This window comes from Dipodomys ordii, unplaced genomic scaffold (genome assembly GCF_000151885.1).
Source record: "Dipodomys ordii isolate 6190 unplaced genomic scaffold, Dord_2.0 Scaffold7, whole genome shotgun sequence".
Lineage (NCBI taxonomy): Eukaryota > Metazoa > Chordata > Mammalia > Rodentia > Heteromyidae > Dipodomys > Dipodomys ordii.
This window is the reverse complement of record NW_012267223.1, coordinates 18,126,622-18,147,552: the sequence shown is the minus strand read 5'-3', so window position 1 is coordinate 18,147,552 and position 20,931 is coordinate 18,126,622. Positions and strand designations below refer to the sequence as shown.

Here is a 20,931-nt window from a genome sequence, read left to right as displayed (position 1 = left end):
CCAGGGTTTGAAACAGAGGCAATGGTTAAGAATTTCTGAGAAGAGCTGGCACCACGGATTTCAAGGTTCCCCAGCTGGACAACAAGCCTTCCTTCAAACAGCAGCTGTGTCTAAGGCCCTCAGGGGTGGCAGAAAACATGTATGTGTCTATCATCTCACTCTTCAACAACACTGGGACACGGATATGTGAGTTGAGCTTTTTGTTGCTGTTATAAAATATCTAAGATATATAAGGTTTTTATATAAGATTTTATAAGTGAGTGGATGATCCACTCACTTCCAAAGGCACACCTCTCAACATCACATTGGAGATCAAATCTTCAACACATCTAACTTTTTTTTCTTTTTTGTAATTTTTCTGGTGGTTAACTGGAGATAAGAGTCTCAGACTTCCCTGCCTGGGCTGGCTTTGAACCACGATCCTCAGATCTCAGCCTCCTGAGTAGCTAGGATTACAGGCGTGAGCCACCAGTGCCCAGCTGACACATGTAACTTTTAGGGACATTTGATATCCAAACCACTACAATGAATATTCATATCTTGTAGGTTTTTCATTTAAAAAATTTTTGTTGTTGCAGTACTGGAGATTGAACCAAAAGTGTTGCACATGATTGATAAGGGCTCTAACACTAAACTCTGCCTCCTGTCTCCCTTAGTTTTTCTTCTGTTTTCGGGTTTTTTTTTTTGTCGGTCATGGAGCCTGAACTCTGGGCTTGAACATTGTCCCTCAGCTCTTCAGCTCAAGGCTAGTGCTCTACCACTTGAACCACAGAGCCACTTCTGGCCTTTTCTGTTTATGTGGTGCTGAGGAATTGAACCCAAGGCCTCATGAATGTGAGGCAAGCACTGAGCCACTTTCCCAGCACCCTGTTTTCATTTTTTTTTGCAGTACTGGGGTTTGAACTCAGGGCCTCAAACTTGTGAGGCAGGTTCTCTACCTCTGAGCCATGCCTCCAGACTTTTTTGTACTAGTCATCTTGAAATAGGTTCCTTTTTTTTTTTTTGACCTGGACTAGCACTGGACATTCATCCTCCTATTTTTAGACTTCCTATCATAGTTGAGATGACAAGTACATGACACCATGCCCAGATTTTCTGTTGAGATGGAGTCTCAGATGGAGCCACAGCTCTAATTTTAGCTTTTTCTGTGATCAATTGGAGATAAAAATCTCATGGACTTTCCTGCCCTGGCTGGCTTTGAACCACGATCCTCAGATCTCAGCCTCCTGAATAGCTAGTATTAGGCATGAGCCACTGGTGCCTGCCTCCTTCCTAATTCTTTTCCATTTGCTACCCTCAGCAAAAAGCCAGGCTGGAGGCAAAGCTCAGATCCATGCAGAGCAAGCAAGTTTAGCAAGCACCAAGCAGCATGGGCAGTCTCTGGCCTGGCTATCATCTGCCAACCCTGAAGTGCTTGCAGCCAAACCTAGATGGCTGAAGCCTTTCACTGATCATGGTTTGGGGCTAATCCAAGTGACTTGTCTTACCTTCTAAGTGATGATAGCTTTAAACTTCCCAAAGTCGCCTTGTTCTTTTAGCTCACTTGCTTTTTGGAAGTAGCGCAGTTAGAAGGTTTTAGAGAAAAACCCTCTTCCCCATTCCTCCCCATGTCTCAGGCAAGGGCATTCTTTTCCAGCTACAAACTGGTTTCTCCGGGCCTGGTACATTTCCATGTGCTGTCTCTTCCAGCTCTGTGTGTCCGGGATTTGCCAAGGTACCCAGTACCTACTGGCCAGGACAGGCCTTGTCACTCCTTTTTTGTTCAATTCTCAATCTCAGAGTTGCCAGATATCTCCTTTATAAAGGGAGACTTTACACGCTGCAAAGCTGGGAAGAGGTCAGCCAGAGGGGAATTCCTGGAGAAGGGGGATTTTAAGCTGGGCCTGAGGCAGGGAGAGGACAGGATTAAAGGAAGAAGGAGAGAACACAGTGGTGTTCCAGACTGAAGCAAGAACAGGCTGCAGGCAGGTGATAGCAGAGACCCCAGAGGGCCAATATAGGAAGGGAGGGAGGGGGCGGGTCTGCACAATTGGTAGAGAGGTATGGCTTTAGTGAGTGGCTGGCCCGCTAGACCTGGAGAATCCTAATTCAGAGAGGCTTGGGATAACTAGACATAATGGCCTGATTTGGGGGCTTTGACTCTCAGTCCTCCTATCTAACATAGTCTGTGCATTTGGATTCTTTTTCTTTTTGCCTGTCCTGGGTATTGAACACTGGGCCTGGGTAAGCTCCTTTTGCTTGAGCTACAGCACCACTTCTGGCTTTTTCATAAGAGTCTTCAATTTTTCTTTCTTGCCCAGGTTGACTTGGAACTGGGATCCTCAGCCTCCTGAGTCATTAGGATTATAGGTGTGAACTACCAGTGTTCGGGTCTAGGATCTTTTTTCCCCCCATTTATTCTGCACTTAGTAATTCCCACCAGAACCAGGCATGGTTTGGCTTGGGAAAAGATCAGGATCAGAAGTGAAAGGAGTCCTGGCTTCTCTGATTTTGGAATGAAAGAGTAAAAACACACACACACACGTGCATACACACAGAACTATGTAACTGCAAGCCAGTGAAGAGTGCTGTCTCCTAGGAAGGCAGATATGTTGTTCAGGCAAGGGAGAGTGACCAGGGCTGAGCTAGGAGTCAAAGGACAGGAGGCATCTGGACCTAGAGGCATGGGAGAAGGACTGCTCAGGATGAAGCCATTGTGAGCAGAAAGGGTGAAGCGCAAGTATGGGGGCACAGATGAAGGGAAGGAAGTCAGCTCAGTGCATGACACAATGAACCTTGTGGCCACTGTCACCTCCTCTCCTTCCACCTAATGCCAGAGCCACTGAGCTCCCCCAAACTACTGAGCAGGTATGTGAAGAAAGCAGTGAAATATTGCTAGGCTGGAAAGGGGCAGCAAACCCACACAAGATCTTTGCATGCCAAGATAAGACATTGCCATATGTGTATGTTATATATATATGATAAAAATATATGTTAATTAACTAATTGCCAGTCCTGGGTCTTGAACTCAGGGCACTGTCCCTGAGCTTCTTTCAAGGTTTTGAGCCATAGTGCCACTTCAGGCTTTTTCTGTTTATGTGGTACTGAGGAATTGAACCCAGGGCTTCATGTGTGCTAGGCAAGCACTCTACCACTGAACCACATTTCCATACCATAAATAACAGTTTTACACACACATACATAAATTTTTTTTTTATGGTCCTGAGGGATGAACTTAGGGCTTTCCACTTGGTAACCATTTGAGCCACATTCCAGGCTATTTTTTTCTTTTTCTTTTTAATCTTCCTACCTCTGCCTCCTGATTACCTGGAATTACAGGCATGTACCACCATGCCCAGCAAGACAATGCACTACAGTAAACAATATTAACTACTAAAGGTTCTCTAGTAGGAGAGGATGAAATCTGCTCTAGAAAAATGAAATTTGAAACCAGGTGCTGATGGCTCACACCTGTAATCCTAGTTACTCAGGAGGCTGAAATCTGAGGATTGTGGTTCAAAACCAGCCTGGGCAGAAAAGTCCATGTGACTATCTCCAATTAACCACCAGAAAACAAAGTGGAGCTGTGGATCAAAGTAGTAGAACACTATCCTGGAGCAAAAGAGCTCAGAGAAAACACCCAGGCCCTGAGTTCAATCCCCACACCACACACACACACACACACATACCACACACACACACCACACACACACACACACATACCACACACACACACCACACACACACACACACACACCACACACACACACACACACACACACACACACACACACGAAAGAAAAATGAAGCAGCATTCACATGAGTGGGAGACTGAGGAAATGTGGGGGTGTGGGGAGCGGGTGGTGTCAGTTGAGCCTCCTGTGAACTTCAGGGTTTATTTCCAATCAGGGTGGACTGTTTTGCCAATTACTGGTAGATGGCAAAGGTGAAGGGGAGGTCTTAACTGCACAGCCCTCTGTTAATTGCTGGAAGGTCCTATCAGAATGGTGTTTGCTAAGTCAGGATTTGAATAACTCATTTTCTTTCCCGTATCTTTCACATCTCCACCTGGGGATGCCCACAGCCCGCCTCACCCCGTCAGCATGTGTAAAACTCACCAAGTAAGGAAAATGATAAACCTTTCAGGGTTTTTCTCTCCTCTCTCTGTCCAGAGTCCGTTGCTTTCTTAAGCATGGGACCCTTCTGAGCCTGAACAAGGAAACTATTCAGCCTGGCCCAGGGAGAGAGGGAGGAAGACACTTCCTGCTCTCTCCCTTCCCTGGCCAGGACAGGACGTGGCTTTGGATCCAAGACCCAGAGAATCAGAGCTGATAAAGGCCCATTGTGGCAGCCTCTGAGAAACCCAGGGGCCATCAGGGGGCTCAGAGGCTAAGTCAGTTAACAGCTCTTGAACATTTGTGAAAAGAATTACTTGGCGGAAGTCAGGGCAGGATGAGACCCTAGGGTAGATACTGAGAGATGTGCCTTTGCCATCCATGACAGACCTTGCCCACTGCCCCAAGGGCTGACCTGAAGCAGAAGGAACCCAGACTCTTGTTTTGTTTAAGGCTCAGAGCTCCCTGACACCTGGAGTATGAAATCCAATCTCCTGCCAAATGCAGGAAACAGAGGGCTCTCTAAAAAAGGCCTAGGGGAGAGAGTGGAGCCTCCTGCCATCCCTCCCCCTGAAGGGTGTCCAGAGCAATCAGCAATAAACAGCAGGAAAGGAGGAAGGCTTCAGTGGAAGCCCGTCTGGAACTTATTTAGGCATTATGCTCTTCTGCTGCAGTCCTTCACATGCTTTTGAGTCCAGGCACCTCATCACTTGCAGGCCTCCCATTCTTAACAGCAAACACAGCAGGAAGAGACAGAAGCCTGAGATGAATGTGGCCAGGAGACGAGATGGGGGGCTTGGGTGGCAGCTCAGAGGTTCAGCGGAGGGTCAGGAGCCCATCACACAGTGGCCCTGTTCCCAAAGATAGAAAGGGCCAGACCCTTCTGAGAGGCCCTGCATGGGGTTTATGGTGTCAGGAGACCTCAGTCCTTACTTGTACACCCAATCTGTGCATCAGGTCCTCTTTTCCCAGCTAACTGTGGCTTCTGGCCCTCTGGGAGAGGAACTGCAGAATTCAGGTTAGAACAGAGATTGGTGCGGGCAAGATATGTGCTGGTTCACTGAATATTTCTGTGCTGTTCTTCAACACGTAGAGGTAGGTGATGGACAGTTCATTTCTCAGTCCTGGTCTCTATTATCACCATCCAAAATACATAATTTGGACACCTGTCAAATGCCAAGGCACTTTTTTTTTTTTTTCCATCAGCAGTGGGGGCTTGAACTTTGGGCCTGGGTGCTGACCCTGAGCTTTTCAGCTCAAGGAGAGTACTCTACCACTTGAGCTACCGTGCCACTTCTGGTTTCTTGGTGGTTAATTGGAGATAAATGTCTCCCAGACTTTCCTGCTCCATGCTGGCTTTGAACAACAATCCTTAGATCTCAGCCTCCTGAGTAGCTAGGATTACAGGCATGAGCCACTAGCGCCCAGCTCCATGAAACTCTTATCTCCAATCAACCACCAAAATCCAGAAATGGAAGTGTGGCTCAAGAGGCAGAATGTCAGCCTTAAGGGTTAAGCATTAGAGGGCAGCACATAATCCCAAGTTCAAGCCCCAGTACCAGCACACCTACAAAGTTTACTTCACACTAGAGTGGGATCCCGAACACAGTACAAAGCACCTTCTGAAACCTGTTTTCTGCCTTGCTGGATATTTGTTCCTAGCTAACACACACAGGCAAACACACAGACACACACACACTGCTAGAATGCTCTGTTCTGCTCCCACAGTTCCCACAAACAAAAACCAACCCCTAAGACAGCTGGAAGGTCTGGGTGTCATTTATTGACAGCGGTTTACACACATTTGTTTGCTTCCCAAGACTGTTTCCTTCTCAGCGCCACACACAGCACACAGCCCTGGGGAAGGGCAGACTTGGAGCGGGAACGCAGGACGCACATGTCTTTGGCAGGCAGGCTCAGTTCAGCCCCAACAGGATGCAATCCTTCAATCTGGAATTCCACTGGGTATCTGAGAGGGACCAAGGTGGGGGGTGGAGAGGAAGTCTTCAACAGGACTCACATCTCAGTCCAGGCCTCTCCTACTACCCAAGTCCATCTCAGTTTTAGGACCCTGGGGGGCAGCAAAATCAGGCCCACCCACCTCAATAGGGGCAGATCCCTCACTCCATGCCCTGGCTTATGCACACCTGCTTCCGCCGGTCGAACACTTAGAAGGAATCAGCCTCATGGTAAAAGACAAACTACTTCCTCTCTGACCCTCCCCGGCACCTCCTCAGCTGCATCTGTACAGGAACGGTTGGAAAAACTGAGGGCTGATCCTTGATTTCGCTGCACGTGGCATGGTCCTCAAGTCTTCAGTAAATGACAGGATGAAGGCTACAGGTCTATTTTGGCTGCCAGCTGAGCTCCTGTCCGTCCGTCACACACACAAACTGCCCTGCCTTCTGCCAACTGCCAGCGCCAGCAGGCTCCAAAAGAACCAGAGCCAGTCTGTATAGGCACTTGGCAATTTTTGGTAGAGAGATGGATTAAAAAAAAAAAGGTAGAATGAAAGAGCTTCAGTTGATAATTAAAGATCGGAAGTGATTTATTTCCTTCATTTTAAGCCAATCATGAAATTTCACAGTGATTTCTGGGGTGCTGCTCAGAATCCTAAGGGCTGGGGTCCAGTTGACCAAGGAAGTATAGGCAGGGCAGGCCTCACTGGGGCAGCTGGAGAAGCACAGACTGCCCTGAAGGCAGGTAAGTGATGTTGCGTGAGCGCGAGAGCTGGTATGCAATGTCCTCCGCGGCTTCCAGCTTACGCAGCTCAATCAGGCCATCACCTGCCGTGGCCAGGGAGTTGGCAATCAGCTCGGCCGCCTTGGAGTCGCCCTCAGCAGAGATGATGGCCGCCTTCTTCTGCTGCTCAGCCTAAAGAAGTGGAAGAGACCAAGACCAAGAGCATACCTCAGGGCACTGGATGTCAGGTTATGGCCTACAGGACCAGGACAGATACAGTAGCTGGGTCCTTAAGACACCTTGGGAACTTCTTTCCCTTGTGGCTGAGTCAACTAGCACACTGTTCTAGTCCCCCTCTTTTTTGACACTGTTGGGATAGACCTCTGTTGGCTATGTTTTTTTTTTTTTGGGGGGGGTCTGGTTGTGGGGCTTGAACTCTGGGCCTGGGCGATGTCCCTCAGCTCTTCAGCTCAAGGCTAGCGCTCTACCACTTGAGCCACAGCGCCATTTCTGGCTTTTTCCTTTTTGCTTATATGGTGCCGAGGAATCAAACCCAGGGCCTCAGGCATGCAAGGCAAGCGCTCTACCACTGAGCCACCTTCCCATCCTTCTGTTGGCTATGTATCTGTCTTTTTTCAAAGTCTTCAAAACCAATAGCAGTTCCATCCAGTCACCAATATTGAGCCAAGAGAATCTAAGGCCATGGAAAAGGAAGAAAAGGAAAGATAGCTCATCTATCTTTCCCTCCAGTTCCAAGTCAAAATGAGCAGAGCTGTGCTGAGGGTGCAGCTCAGTAGTAAACCACTTGCCTAGCAAGTGGATTTGATGTCCAGCACCATGTGCGCACACATACACACACACCATTTAATAGCGCTAAGGAAAAAGCAGTCTACATGTATGAGTCTCTCCCAAGAGACTGGACTCCGACCAGAAACCAAATGAGATTACCTTGGCCTCCCATATTAATACTAACAAGATGAAATCTGTTTGGGACATACGACCTTTAGAATGTGGGAGAATACAGTACTGCACCTCTCTGAAACCAAGTGTTCTTTTTCTCATGTTACTGGGGCTGGAATCCAGGTAAAATACACCCACAACCCAACACACATTTTGAAATTGTTAAGGTGTTGGTTCAACAAATGTGGACTGTACATCTAGTACCACCAGGCAGTGCTAGACTTGGTACAAGCTCTAGAGACATGGCAGGCACAGATCAAAACAAGTCCCTGCCCATATGGAGCTTACATTTTCCCAAATCAAATACAGCCCTCTTCTCTCTAAGGATTAAAAGGTCATGAATTAAGAATATTTGTGGGGGTGCTGGGAAGGTGGCTCAGTGGTAGAGTGCTTGCCTTGCATGTATGAGGCTCTGGGTTCGATTCCTCAGCACCACATAAGCAAAAAGAAAAAAGCCGGAAGTGGCGCTGTGGCTCAAGTGGTAGAGCGCTAGCCTTAAGCTAGCTGAGGGACAGCGCCCAAGCCCAGAGTTCAGGCCCCACGACTAGACCCCCCCCCAAAAAAAATTTGTGAGCTGGGCACTGGTGGCTCACATGGTAGAGCACTGACCTTGAAGAACTAAGGGACAGTGCCCAGGCCCAGAGTTCAAGCCCCACAACTGACATTAAAAAGAAGAAGAGGAGGAGGAGGAGGAGGAGGAAGAGGAGGAGGGAGGGGGGAAGGAGAAGAAGAAAGAAAGAAAGAAAGGAGGAGGAGGAGGAGGAGGAGGAGGAGGAGGACGAGGAGGACGAGGAGGACGAGATTTGAGATTTGTGGCAGCTAGATACCAATGGCTCATGCCTGTTATCCTAGCTACTCAGGAGGCTGAGATCTGAGGACCTTGGTTCAAAGCCAGCCTGGGCAGGAATATCCTTGAGATACTTATCTAATAAACTACTCAGGAAAAGCTGGAAGTGGCGCTACGACTCAAGTGGTAGAACACCAGCCTAGAACAAAAGAAACTCAGGGATAGTGCTCAGGCCCAGAGGTCAAGTCCCAGGACTGGAAAAAAAAAAAAAAATTGTGGCCAGGCGCTGGTGGCTCATGCCTGTAACCCCAGCTATTCAGGAGGCTGAGATCTGAGGATTGTGGTTTGATGCCAGCCAAGCAGGAAAGTCAGGACTCTTATCTCCAATTAATCATCAAAAAGCTGAAAGTGAAGCTGTGGTTCAATTGGTAGAGCACTAGCTTTGAGCAAAAAAACCTAGGGACAGTGCACAAGCCCCAAGTTCAAGCCTCAGGAATGGTGTGCACATGCCCGCGCACACGTGTGTACGCACACGCACACACATACACACACAGAGAAAAATGATGGGAACAAAGGGACAGCAAATAAATAACCTTTACAAACATCAGGAAGACCAGGCTGTAATGCAAATGCATTGTGTTCCATCACTGACACATCTGGATGGATTTAGCAATAGAAAAAAAAAACACAAAAAAAAACCCCAGCGACGATAGCTCATCTAGTGTAACGTTTGATCTTTTTTGCTGTCAGCTTTCACTATATAACTATGGTTAAAAATGACTTCTCAGCAGAGCTGAAAATACTCTAGGAGTAACATTTTTACTTGTAAGACAGAGTTTTTGATCTTGGGCAAGTGGGAAAAAAAAATGACCCTTCAGTGATTTAGGAACATAAGTTCACATATCCCTGACTGGCCCCCAAAGACTCTGGAACCAATTGCAGGACTAAGGTTCCTTCAATCTCCTTCCGATTATCCCGGAAGAAGAGATGACAGATAATGAATTTCCAGGCCACCCAGCAGATGGGGAAGCCCTGCACAGGAGAAAGGGAAAGAACTCCTACCATCTGGTTGAATGCTCACCTTTTCCACCACAAATCTGGCCCTCTCTGCTTCCTGCTGAGCCACCTGTTTGGCTTCCACTGCTTCTGTGAACTCCTTCCCAAAGGTCAGATGTGTCTAGGGAGAGTGAGTGAGCACAAGCTGAGGCAGTATAATTGCTTAGACAGCATCACTGAGAGGCCTCCCTGGCTGCTGGAAGAGGCCAGGAATGGCTCTAGCAGCTGGAGGCATGGCGAGACACTCTCCCACCTCGACTCCCTAATCCACATTAAATTTACACCTTGGGATCCTTGGGTACCCACACTGCACCTACATACCATTCTATGTGTGGCCACACCACACAGAACCCACCCCTGGCTCCAGACTCTTGACAGGCCTACGGGTACCAGAAGGTTATTTACTCAATTGACACTCCTGTAGAGAAGACCTGGGCTCTAAGACCCTTTACTACTAACTAGGCTAGTGCCCTTTCAAGTTCTTTTGATGCCCTCCTCAAAGACCCAAAGGAGACCAGATGGAAAGTTGAGCCCCTGAGAGAAGAGTTTGCCGCCAGTTCCCAGGGATCCAAGAACCTGATGTTTTCTGCTTATGGATTAACCAGGCCCTTCTCTCTCACAGCTCCTCCACCACAAAACAGGAAGAGAGAGAAAGTGGAGTACAAATCATGGCCTTCCCAACATGTGAGTGGTTCTGGTAAAGGGTTTAAAAGAAAACAGGAGGCAGGTAAAGCCATTGGTCAGGGTGAGGGTTTAAGTCTGATTATCCCTAGACCTTCGCTAATCACGTAAATAAGGAGACCTGGCTGAAGTGGCTGTCTCTAAAGATAAGCACCATGGGAACTAGACGTCAGATTCCTAACTGCCTAGCCTAGAGAAGTTTACTTCCCCATCCAATTTTCAACTGAAAAGGAAACAAAGGAAGACCACTGGTTTTGCTATCAAATGGTATTTGTTTCATTTCCTTCTCTACCCTCCCAATAGCAGCTTTTAAAAAATATAAGTAGAGTTCAACCTTCTGAGGAGTAAATCCTGGCCCCCTGATCTTCCAGAGTTTTTAATATTACCCTCCTAACTCTTAAACTGCAGCTGCTCTACTCTGAGATATTTCTGGACTCTTGCTCCAAGTTTGGGTAAGAAAACACGATCTTGAGAAATGAAAAATGAACTATATAATTGAGGAATAAAATTCATTTCTAAAAGGGCCAGCTGAGGGCAGCAAATTCCCCAGGAAATCTAATTTTCTCCTCACGCCTCTTAGATATGGTTTCTTGCGGTCAGCCCACAGTTCCCCAGAATGGAGTGTGTGGTCAGAGTCTAGAGAAATGCCAAGTTTTTTCCTCAGGTTTTTACTTAGTGTGTTCTCACAGCCAAGGTGCTTGGGTTAATAGTAAGTGGGGAGAGCCTGAGCCAGGGTTCTTCAAAGCAGCAAAAAGCTGCAGCATGATGTGTTGCCAACAGAGGGAGCCCCACATCCTTGTCCTTAGAACAACGGAGGCAAGGTGGAGCGGAGCCCTCAGGGTTAGTAGGGGGTGTTCAAAACCACTGTTTAAACAGCTGCACAGATGCAGAGGGGAAACCCAGCTTTCCTTAGCGATGCACAGGAGAACTGAACAGGAAACACACTACCTCACTACCCGAACAAATCACTCCAAGTGATTCTTCCCAGAGAATCTAGAAACACGACCCCTTTCCCCTCACCTCCTCAACCTGAAATGCTATCCTGCCTGTATTGCTTTCTGTCTGAGTTATGACATTCAATGTCACATAAATACACAGACTGTAATGTCTCAAGAGGCTAGCTTACACCTCAGCAATGTCCTCCGTCCCCCTCCCCACCATGCCAGGCCTTGGGGGACAGATCTACTCATTTGCACTCTATCACCTTTCACTGGGAACTCCCAGAACTCACTTTACTTCAGACCCTGTGCTGGGAAATCCCAGAGGTCAGGAAGGGAGATCTGTGTTAGGGAGAAAGGCTACCAAGCTGCTCTCTGGTCTCTCCCAGGCAGTTTCTCTTGGTGCCAAACATGATTAATAAGGTATTGCTTTCTAGGGAGTTCTGGGGAATATCAGACCATTTGGTGGTTACAGACCATTTGGGGGAGGTTATAAAAATGTGTATGGCAGATGGCAGAAAACATACCCTGATGTCATTCAGAAATTTCCATTTCTCACGTGGGAAAGTGGGAGGCAGGACCCAACCATGTTTGCCCAGAAATAAGTCGGGTAGCTAATCACCAAATGCAGCCCCTTCCCTCTGGCCTGCCCTAGAACATACCAGGGACACGTCATCCAGGATGAGCCCAAAGGTTGCTGCTCGCTCTGTGAGGTCATCGCTCACCTGCCTGGAGACCAGCTCTCTTTGGGTGATCAGTTCCCCAGCATCAAAGCGAGCCTGGTTTCAAAGGGATGGATGGAAAGCCAGTTAGTAAAGGAGCAGAAAAAGTACCATGAAATCAGCTAAACCCTAGCTCCCTCCCTTGCCATCAAGACCGACACCCCCCCCACCCCCCCTGCAGAGCTCCTATAGCCACCCAGCCATTTCTGGGTGCTCTGGGTAGGAGGCTGAGGGTCCCGTCAACTCACCACCACAGACTTGAGGATCTCTGTAGTGATGGATGGCAGTACGCGCTCATCATAGTCCTCTCCAATGCTAGTGTAGATACGAGGAAGCTGGCTTGCAACTGGCCGGAAGAGGATTCGTAGTGTGATATTGACGTTCTGCAAATCTTAGGGTAGAAGACAGACACTGGAGTTACTGCTTAATGGTTTCAGTGATGACACTAGCTTCTCGGTACATCCTGGATGCTCTGACAGGAACAATCCAGGTGACACGTTGCCAGCCATGCAATGTTTGGAATACTAGACATGCTAATGCCTTTTCAAGGCCTCGTGAATATGCCCAAGTCAGAGACAGCTTTAGTAGGTTAGAGTGGGTTGGTGGAAACAGCACTGACTAGCCAGCAGTCCTCAGGGCTGGGCCCTGGACCCATCTCACCCTGCTGGTTACTATGGTCTGATGGAATCGTAAACAACCAGAATTTCCTTTGCTTTGAGAATGGGGATGATGCAGGGATGGTGGGGGAAGCGCACCCTTTAATATATGTAACTGACATATGGGTTCCCACATACTCACTCTCAGATCATTTCTTGAAGGCGGAAAGAAAGCCTGGTACTCCCAGGGCACGAATGGTTCTAGCAAAGGGTTTAAAGCAAAGACAGGCAAGCTATGGGCAGAGTGAGGGGGGGTGTTAACAGGCAGATTATCCAGACCTTCCCACAGGCTGCGGGGAGATAGCTTTCACTTACAGCCTCCACAGAGTTAAAGACCCAATCACTGAATGGACATATAAGGTAGTCTCGGAACACTTGCAAGCCAGTACAGAAAGAAATCCCACGGGCTGGAGTTGTGGGTCAGGTGGTAACTCAGCCAATGAGTGAAAGCCAGCGTCAGTGAGTTTGAGTCCTGGTCTCAGACCAAACAACAACAACAAAAACCACCTCTCTAAGAGGTGGCAAGTCTAGAAGCAGGCTTTTATGTTATGTATTTCATGCCCGCCTTACTCTTTTAAAGAAGGCTACTGCAATTTCTTGGCCAGGAGCTAGACAGATTTTTCCATTTCCCTATGACCCCTTCTCGGCCTCCACCTCACCCTATCAGACAACAGGACCCTACTCAGAACTTAGTTCCTATGGGTACCTTCGCAGACCTGGGGGCGTTGGTGACTCTCCTCTGTATTCCCCTATAACTCATAGGGCCTTGGCTCTGGCCCTTCCCAGACTCTATAGTTCACTCCCAAGACTCAGCTTCTCAAAGGTGCTCATTTGGCTGGACCCCGGTGGCTCACCTGTAATCCCAGCTATTCAGGAGGCAGAGATCTGAGGATCTTGTTTTAAAGCCAGCCAGGAGAGAAAAGTCAATGAGACTCTTATCTCCAATAAACTAATCAGAAAAGGCTAGAAGTGGTGCTATGGCTCAAGTGGAAGAGCGCTAGCCTTGAGGACAAAGAGCTCAGGGACAGTGTCCAGGCCCTGAGCTCAAGCTCAGGACTGGCAAGAAAAAGGTGCCTGTCATCTCTTTACCCCTCTACCCTACACACCAGCACCAACCCTAGCACTATCAGAGGAAGTTAACATCTGCTGAGAAATGACAGGGAGGGCATCGAGTGTTAGTTATAGAGCCCATCTGTGAGTGACTGGGGAGAAGAGTGATGGGCATTCATTCCAGGCTGACTGGGAACCCTGTGGGACATGTCAGACACCAGGCTATGGGACAGCGATCTGAGTGCTGCACTGCTGGAGCAGAGGCCGTGGAAAGCGAGGCAAAGGGCAATTCCACCACAAGGGCCAGGGGCTGTGGTTTAGATAGTCACTCTGGGGAACAAGAGCTGATGGGAAAGGGGGAACTGAAGGGAAAAAAAGGCTTATTTAAGAATTCTTTAAAATTACATCACCAGGCCTCTCTTACATCTTTGTACATGTCTCTAACTTTGTTCTGTGTGTATACCTTAATGACACATTTCTGCCTCTGAACCCATATAAAACTCTCCTGGGCAAACGCACTATGAATTAGTATGATGTAAAGTTCAATCTCTTTTGGACCTTGGTGTCCTACAGATGCTTCTAGCACAGCACCCTTCCACACTTCCTTCACCGCAGGCAACACTCACCTTTGCTCCCAGTGATGACCGGCACATTACGTGGCCGAGAGCGGCAGTCAAAGATAATCGGTTTCTGTACCCAAGGGATCAGAAAGTGAGTCCCTTCCCCTACCACAATGTCCTGAACACCACGGAATCGGTCAAAGATGACAGCTCTGTGCCCAGCATCCACTAGGGAGGAAGGATAATGACAGGTCAGAAAAACTCCTTTACCCTTTAGCCAAAAGGATCTGCCTTTCAAAGGTCTCTGCTGCTTTCTATTCATTTATCAAGTTGCCCCTCTCCTGCTCTGGCTGACCAAATTCCCGGGCTGTAGAAGCTTCTAAAAATCTACAAAACTAAATAATGACTTCCTGTCCCATATGATTCTCCAAGGACTTTGGTAAGGGGATCTGTTCCTTAACATGTTTTCTCCTTTTTCTCTTGGTGGTACTGGGGGGAGGGGGAGTTGAACTTAGGGTTTATGACACTCTACCACTTAAGGCACACCCCAAGCTTTAGTGTTTTTGTTTGTTTTTTGACAGTCCTGGGGCTTGAACTCGGCCTAGGCACTGTCCCTGAGCTTCTTTTGCTCAAGGCTAGCGCTCTACCACTTGAGCTACAGCGCCACTTCCAGCCTTTTCTGTTTATGTGGTACTGAGGAATCAAACCCAGGGCACTCTACCACTAAGTCATATTCCCAGCCCACTTTAGTTATTTTTCAGATAAGGTCTTCCATTTACACCTAAGCTGGCCTCGACCATGATCCTTCTATGTATGCTTCTCAAGAAGTGGGAATGAAAGGTGTAAACCATGCCCAGCTTTTATTGGTTGACTGGGTTCTCACTTTTTTGTCTGGGCTGGTCTCTAACTCCCAAACTCTACCTCCTAAGTAGCTGAAATTTATAGGTATGAGATCACTGCCTGTCTGGCCCACTCATTTTCTCATCTTCCTATATTTCCCTCTTTCTCTCTTCTTTTCTTTGTGTGATGATAGGGATTGAACCAAGGGACTTACGCATGCTAGTAGGCAAGAATTCTACCAACTACATCTCCAAGTCTTGTTGATTTTCTAATTAACCATCCCACTCACAAAATCCCACTAACACAATTCCAAGTGACACAAAGACCTCCAGTTATGGGGCTGGGAAGGTGGCTCAGTGGTAGAGTGCTTGCCTTGCATGGCATGAGGCCCTGGGTTCGATTCCTCAGCACCACATAAGCAAAAAGAAAAAAGCCGGAAGTGGCGCTGTGGCTCAAGTGGTAGAGCACTAGCCTTGAGCTGAAGAGCTGAGGGACAGCACCCAGGCCCAGAGTTCAGGCCCCATGACCGGACCCAAAAATAAATAAATAAATAAAGATCTCCAGTTATTATATATCTAATGTAGCTCCAATTTAACTAACACTCCTAGAGTCTCTATGGGAATCCTGAAATGTAAAGGGTTCCTTCTTGTCCCTCTTACTAATGTACCCCAGACTGGCCTCAAACTGCTACCCTTCTGCCTGTATCTACAAAAAGAGTGCCAGGATTACAAGCGGGTGCCATCACATCCAATAGTTGTTTCTTCAAAGTTTTAGGGCAGGGCTGGGAAGTTGGCTCAGTGGTAGAGTGCTTGCCTCGCATGCATAAGGCCCTGGGTTCGATTCCTTAGCACCACATAAGCAGAAAAAAGCCGGAAGTGGTGCTGTGGCTCAAGTGGTAGAGTGCTCGCCTTCAGCTGAAGAGCTGAGGGACAGCACCCAGGCCCAGAGTTCAGGCCCCACGACCGGACCCAAAAAACAAAAAACAACAAAAAAAAAAAAACAAAGTTTTAGGGCATACTGAGCTGTCTTGTTGGTTGAGGGAGAAATTCAGAGATGGTGACTACTGTCTAGATCTCATCAAAAGGATTACAATATCTACATGTCTATAATCCTGGCTAGTCAGGGGGCTGAGATCAAGAGGACTGAAGATCAAGCCCAGCTCTTGGCAGAAGTTCACTAGCCTCCATTTCCAGCAAAAGCAAGGCTGGAGGTATGGCTCAAGTGGTAGAGTACCAACAGTAAGTTCTAGGTTCTGACTTTAAATCCCAGGACCACCAAAAAAAGCATCCCATATAAGCCAAGCAAGCCTTTCTAATTACATTGTTTTTGTCTTTTCCCCTCTGGAGTTTAGGACTCGGTCTAAATATCTTCTGAAAAATAATCCTCTTGTCCAAAAGCTATACATTAGGTTGGTCAATGGTAAAAAGTTATAGAATGTCAGAGTTGGTGTCTTAGTGATAAACTAGTCCAACTCCATTGTTGTAGAAGAAGCTGAGGTTTAAAGAGGCAGAAGCAACTTATCCTAATTCCATGTAGTAAAGAGAAGAAAAGCCAACTTAAAACTACTGCCAAACCATTAAGTTGACAAAAACAGCTGGAGTTATCTAGCCAGCATCTGGGCTGGAAGGCCATTTTGAACAATGGCTCCAAGAAAATGGGCAATTTGCAAGACAGGGCCTCTGATAGTAGTACAACTAACTATATTGTGTGGGGTAGCACTAGGTAAGCCCTCTTGGCTACAAACACATTCATGGACAACAGCTACCATTAATAGTCTCCAATGAAGTCACCTTAGGTCCCCAGTGCCTCACCATTATATAAGGCAGAGTTCACCACGCCTCCTGCGACAGCTAGGGCCAGGCCAAACTTGCCAATGGACTCAAATATTTTGGCAGCCATGTTTCCTTCTGTTGGACCCACTCACACCTAAGGGGTAAAAAATAAAACAACATAAAACAACTTGATCCCAAATCCTCACAGAAAGTCTGAACCCCAACATCACTTCTTAAGCTTATTCTTCACTCTCAAGAGCTCTAAATCGCCCACAGAGGGACACCTAACAAATCTGTGTGTCTTGCAAACAGTAACGCCATTTTCCCTCCATTTTTTGCTTGTGTAATTGCTTTGTGTGTAGGCAGACACTGTGGCTTGAATTCAGGGTCTAGTCACTGTCCCTTAGCTTTCTGCTCAAGGATGGCAGTCTGCCACTTGAACCACACCTTAACTTCCAGCTTTTTGATGGCTAACTGGAGATAAAGAGTCTCATGTGCTTTCCTGCGTGGGCTGGCTTCAAACAACCATTGTTAGCCTCAGTAGCTCGATTACAAAGTGTGAGCCACTAGTACCCAGATTGCTTTGCTTTTTTTTTTTTTTGCCAGTCCTGGGGCTTGAACTCAGGGCCTGGGCACTGTCCATAAGCTTCTTTTGCTCAAGGCTAGCACTCTACCATTTGAGCCACAGTGCCACTTCTGGCTTTTTCTGTATATGTGGTAGTGAGGAATCAAACCCAGGGCTTCATGCATTCTAGACAAGCCCTCTACCACTGAGCCACATTCCCAGCCAGCCCCCACCCCCCCACTTTTCTCTTTCTCTCTCTTTTTTTTTCTTCCAGTCATGGGGCCTGAACTCTGGGCCTGGGCGCTGTCCTTCAGCTCTTCAGCTCAAGGCTAGTGCTCTACCACTTGAGCCACAGTGCCACTGTGGCTTTTTCTGCATACGTGGTGCTGAGGAATTGAACCCAGGGCCTCATGCATGCAAGACAAGCACTCTACCACTGAGCCACCTTCCCAGTCCCTCTTTTTAATCACTTAGAGTCTGAGATACTTGGCTCAATAAGGGTAAGGAGGCCTATAGAGAACTGAGTACCATCTGAAACCTCTCCTATTTCATGTGCCATTCTGGCTTGGAAAAAATGGTGATGATGACGAGAAAAAAAATATCAGTAACAGCAAACATTCCCACCAGGCAGTCTTCTAAAGACAGTTTATGTAATCATCACAACCACAAACAAAAACACGGAGGGCCAAAGAGGTGTTACATGAGGAGGCCAAGACACGCAACTATTAAGTGGCAGGTCGGGATGAAGATATCTAAAGTCTACCTCTAGAAGGCGAGGCTGAGTTTACCATGCCGTGTTTAAGAATGGGAGTGGAGGGAAGCAACTATTAAACCACTCTAGCCTGAACTTTGCAATGCCCCGCCCCTACGTCGTCTGCTCTGCCCCCAATCCTCCTCCCTCCGGCCCAGACCCCAAAGTTCCAGATTCCGCAGGTTGCTCCCCGCTGATTCACCTTCCTTCCTGGCCCTTTCCATTTCCATGGCTTCTGGATTTTTCCTCACCCTGCCCCCATACACACCTCGCCAACCCTTTCGCAACTTCTGCCACATTCTCACATCAGCCCCTTTCCTATCCCGCAGAAAGTCGACCCACGCATGCACCCTACTCGCCCAAAGCGTGTGTGAAGGGGACAAAAGCGGGACCGCGGCATTACGGTACCCGCACAGGTCTCACCTGCTTCCACTCTGACCTCCACATGAATTTTCCCAGTCGTGCCCACTGCGCGTGCGGCAGGCAGCTCCTTTCTTTCTCCGCCCTTCCCTCCAAGATCTGCGTCTCCGATTGGTGGGGCTGGCCGCAGTGACTTCTGGGAAACGTGGTTTGTAGCCCTCTGCCGGCTCTGAGACTTTCGGTAGATGAACTACAACTCCCAAAATGCCATGCAACTGCTAAACCCGCGCAGGAAACCCTTTTCTCTTTGGTGGTAGACAGTGGAATGTTGCCGCTCAGCCTTTTGGGGGTTGTAGTTCCTGGGGGAATAAATGCACGTGCCTGTCGTGACCCTGAGCTAGGGATTGCAGGAGGGGCCACTCTAGGGCTCTGGGAAGGAGGGTGTGAGCCCAGAAATGGTTACAGTAAATTTATAGTTGGTGAAAGACTACGAATGGGCACTTTGGACAAAGTTGTGATGACATACATAACTGTTTACTTAGAAACCTTACAGAAGCTAGACATCGTCTCCTTTTTGAAGCTCTGATAGTCCTGTGTTCAGGGTGGTGAGACTTTGATTATCACAGAGGAACTTAGAAAACCATCTGCAAGAAGAGATTCATTCAACGTCATACACCACCAAGTCGGCAGGGCCCTGGTCTCTGGGACACAATCTGTGTGTGCAGGTCCTGGAGCTTGAACTCGGGGACCACGTGCTGCTTCGAACCTCGATCCTTTTATCTCAGCCCCCCAAACAGCTAGAATTACAGGTGTGAGCCACCGGCACCCAGCACTTTTTTCCCCTTAAATATTTGTCTATGGAAAAGTTGTAAGAATAGTACAAAGAATGCATGTGTATCCTTTCTCCAAGTCACTTCTTAGCAATTTGCCCCTTTTGCTTTCTTTTTGTTGATCTCTCTCCTTCCCTCTTCTCCTTCCTGTCCTTTCCCTGCTCTTCTCTTTCCCTCCTTCCCTCTCCCTCTTCCTCTCCTCCCCCCCACACCCCCATCCACACAAGTCTCCCCTTCACCATTCTGTGGAGAGGAGTCTGTATTTTCTATAAAAAATAAAATAAAATAAAAAGGACATCATCTTGCTTGAGTAAATGTAATCTACCTTCTGCATTCCAATTTTGTCAGTTGAACCAGTAATGAATTTTATAGCACTCCTTTCCAATATAGTACACGGTCTAAAATGAAGTGTTGTATTTATTTTTCATTTCTTTTCAGCCTCCTTTAATTCAAAATATCCTCAACCTTCCTTTGACATTACATTAAAAAAAAACACCAGAATACTTATTTTGGATTTATCTGCTGTTTCCTCATGATTAGATTCAGGGTTTTTTGTTTGTTTTTTAAGCTAGGATACTACATAAAAATGTATAGTGAGTGTTGGTGGCTCACCCCTGTAATCCTACCTACTCAGGAGCCTGAGATTGGAGGATAGCAGTTCAAAGCCAGCTCAGGCAGGAAATACATGAGACTTTTTTTTTTTTGGTCAGGCCTGTGGCCTGGGTGCTGTCCCTGAGCTCTTCAGCTCAAGGCTAGTGCTGTTCCACTTGAGCCACAGCACTACTTCCAGTTTTCTGAGTGGTTTATATAGTCTCATGGACTTTCCTGCACAGGCTGCTTTGAACTGCGGTTCTCAGATCTCAGCTTCCTGAGTAGCTAGGATTACAGGCATGAGCCACTGGCACTTGGCTTCTTGAGACTATCTCTAATAAACTACTCAGAAAAAGCCGGAAGTGTTTCTGTGGCTCAAGTGGTAGAGGGCTAGCCTTGAACACAAAGAGGCTCAGGAACAGCACTCAGGCCCCAAATAGCTAGAATTAGGTCCTGGGGCTTGAACACAGGGACCACATGCTATTTCGAACCTCAATTCTTTGATCTCAGCCTCACAAATAGCTAGAATTGCAGGTGTGAGCCACCGGCACCCAGCACTTTTTTTTTTTTGGCCCCAGGACTGGCCAAAAAGAAAATGTATATTCGTTCCATTTTAACAAAACTACACCTAGATGTGGTTCTAATAGGATGGGATTCTAATTTCCCTACATTTGTAGTCTATCCACCCACCTTCTTTGTCCCCCTTCAACACAGTCAAATGGCCATTAAATACTCATGGTGACACTCTGCAGATGGTAAGATTTTCCCTTTTTTCTAACCAAGCACTCCTTCTTCCTTTGACCTCTGGAGTTTATAAGAGTTGCAAGTTTAGGTTGATATTTTCATTGTTCAAGAGAAGGTGTTCAAGCATCTGTAAGAATAGTCTTAGTATTGTCAAGAATATTGAAAATAAATCTGGATGTGAGAATGTACATGGGAGGCGGAAGCAGGAAGAGTCCAAGTATTTATTTATTTATTTATTTTTGCCAGTCCTGGGGCTGGAACTCAGGGCCTGGGTGCTGATTCTGTGCTTCTT

At 47.3% G+C, this 20,931-nt stretch overlaps 1 protein-coding gene across 1 annotated transcript; it reads right to left on the bottom strand.

Annotated features, from left to right (window-relative positions):
* Positions 1 to 5,857: 5,857 nt before the first annotated feature.
* On the bottom strand, positions 5,858 to 18,616 carry Phb (prohibitin). Its single transcript, XM_013038048.1, has 7 exons — positions 18,538 to 18,616; positions 16,838 to 16,952; positions 14,253 to 14,414; positions 12,169 to 12,311; positions 11,861 to 11,977; positions 9,605 to 9,700; positions 5,858 to 6,968 (listed from the first exon to the last, which is right to left on the bottom strand). Exons 2-7 carry the CDS (start codon positions 16,923 to 16,925, stop codon positions 6,756 to 6,758), a joined length of 819 nt encoding a protein of 272 aa, XP_012893502.1. The 5' UTR covers positions 16,926 to 16,952; positions 18,538 to 18,616; the 3' UTR covers positions 5,858 to 6,755.
* Positions 18,617 to 20,931: the final 2,315 nt, after the last annotated feature.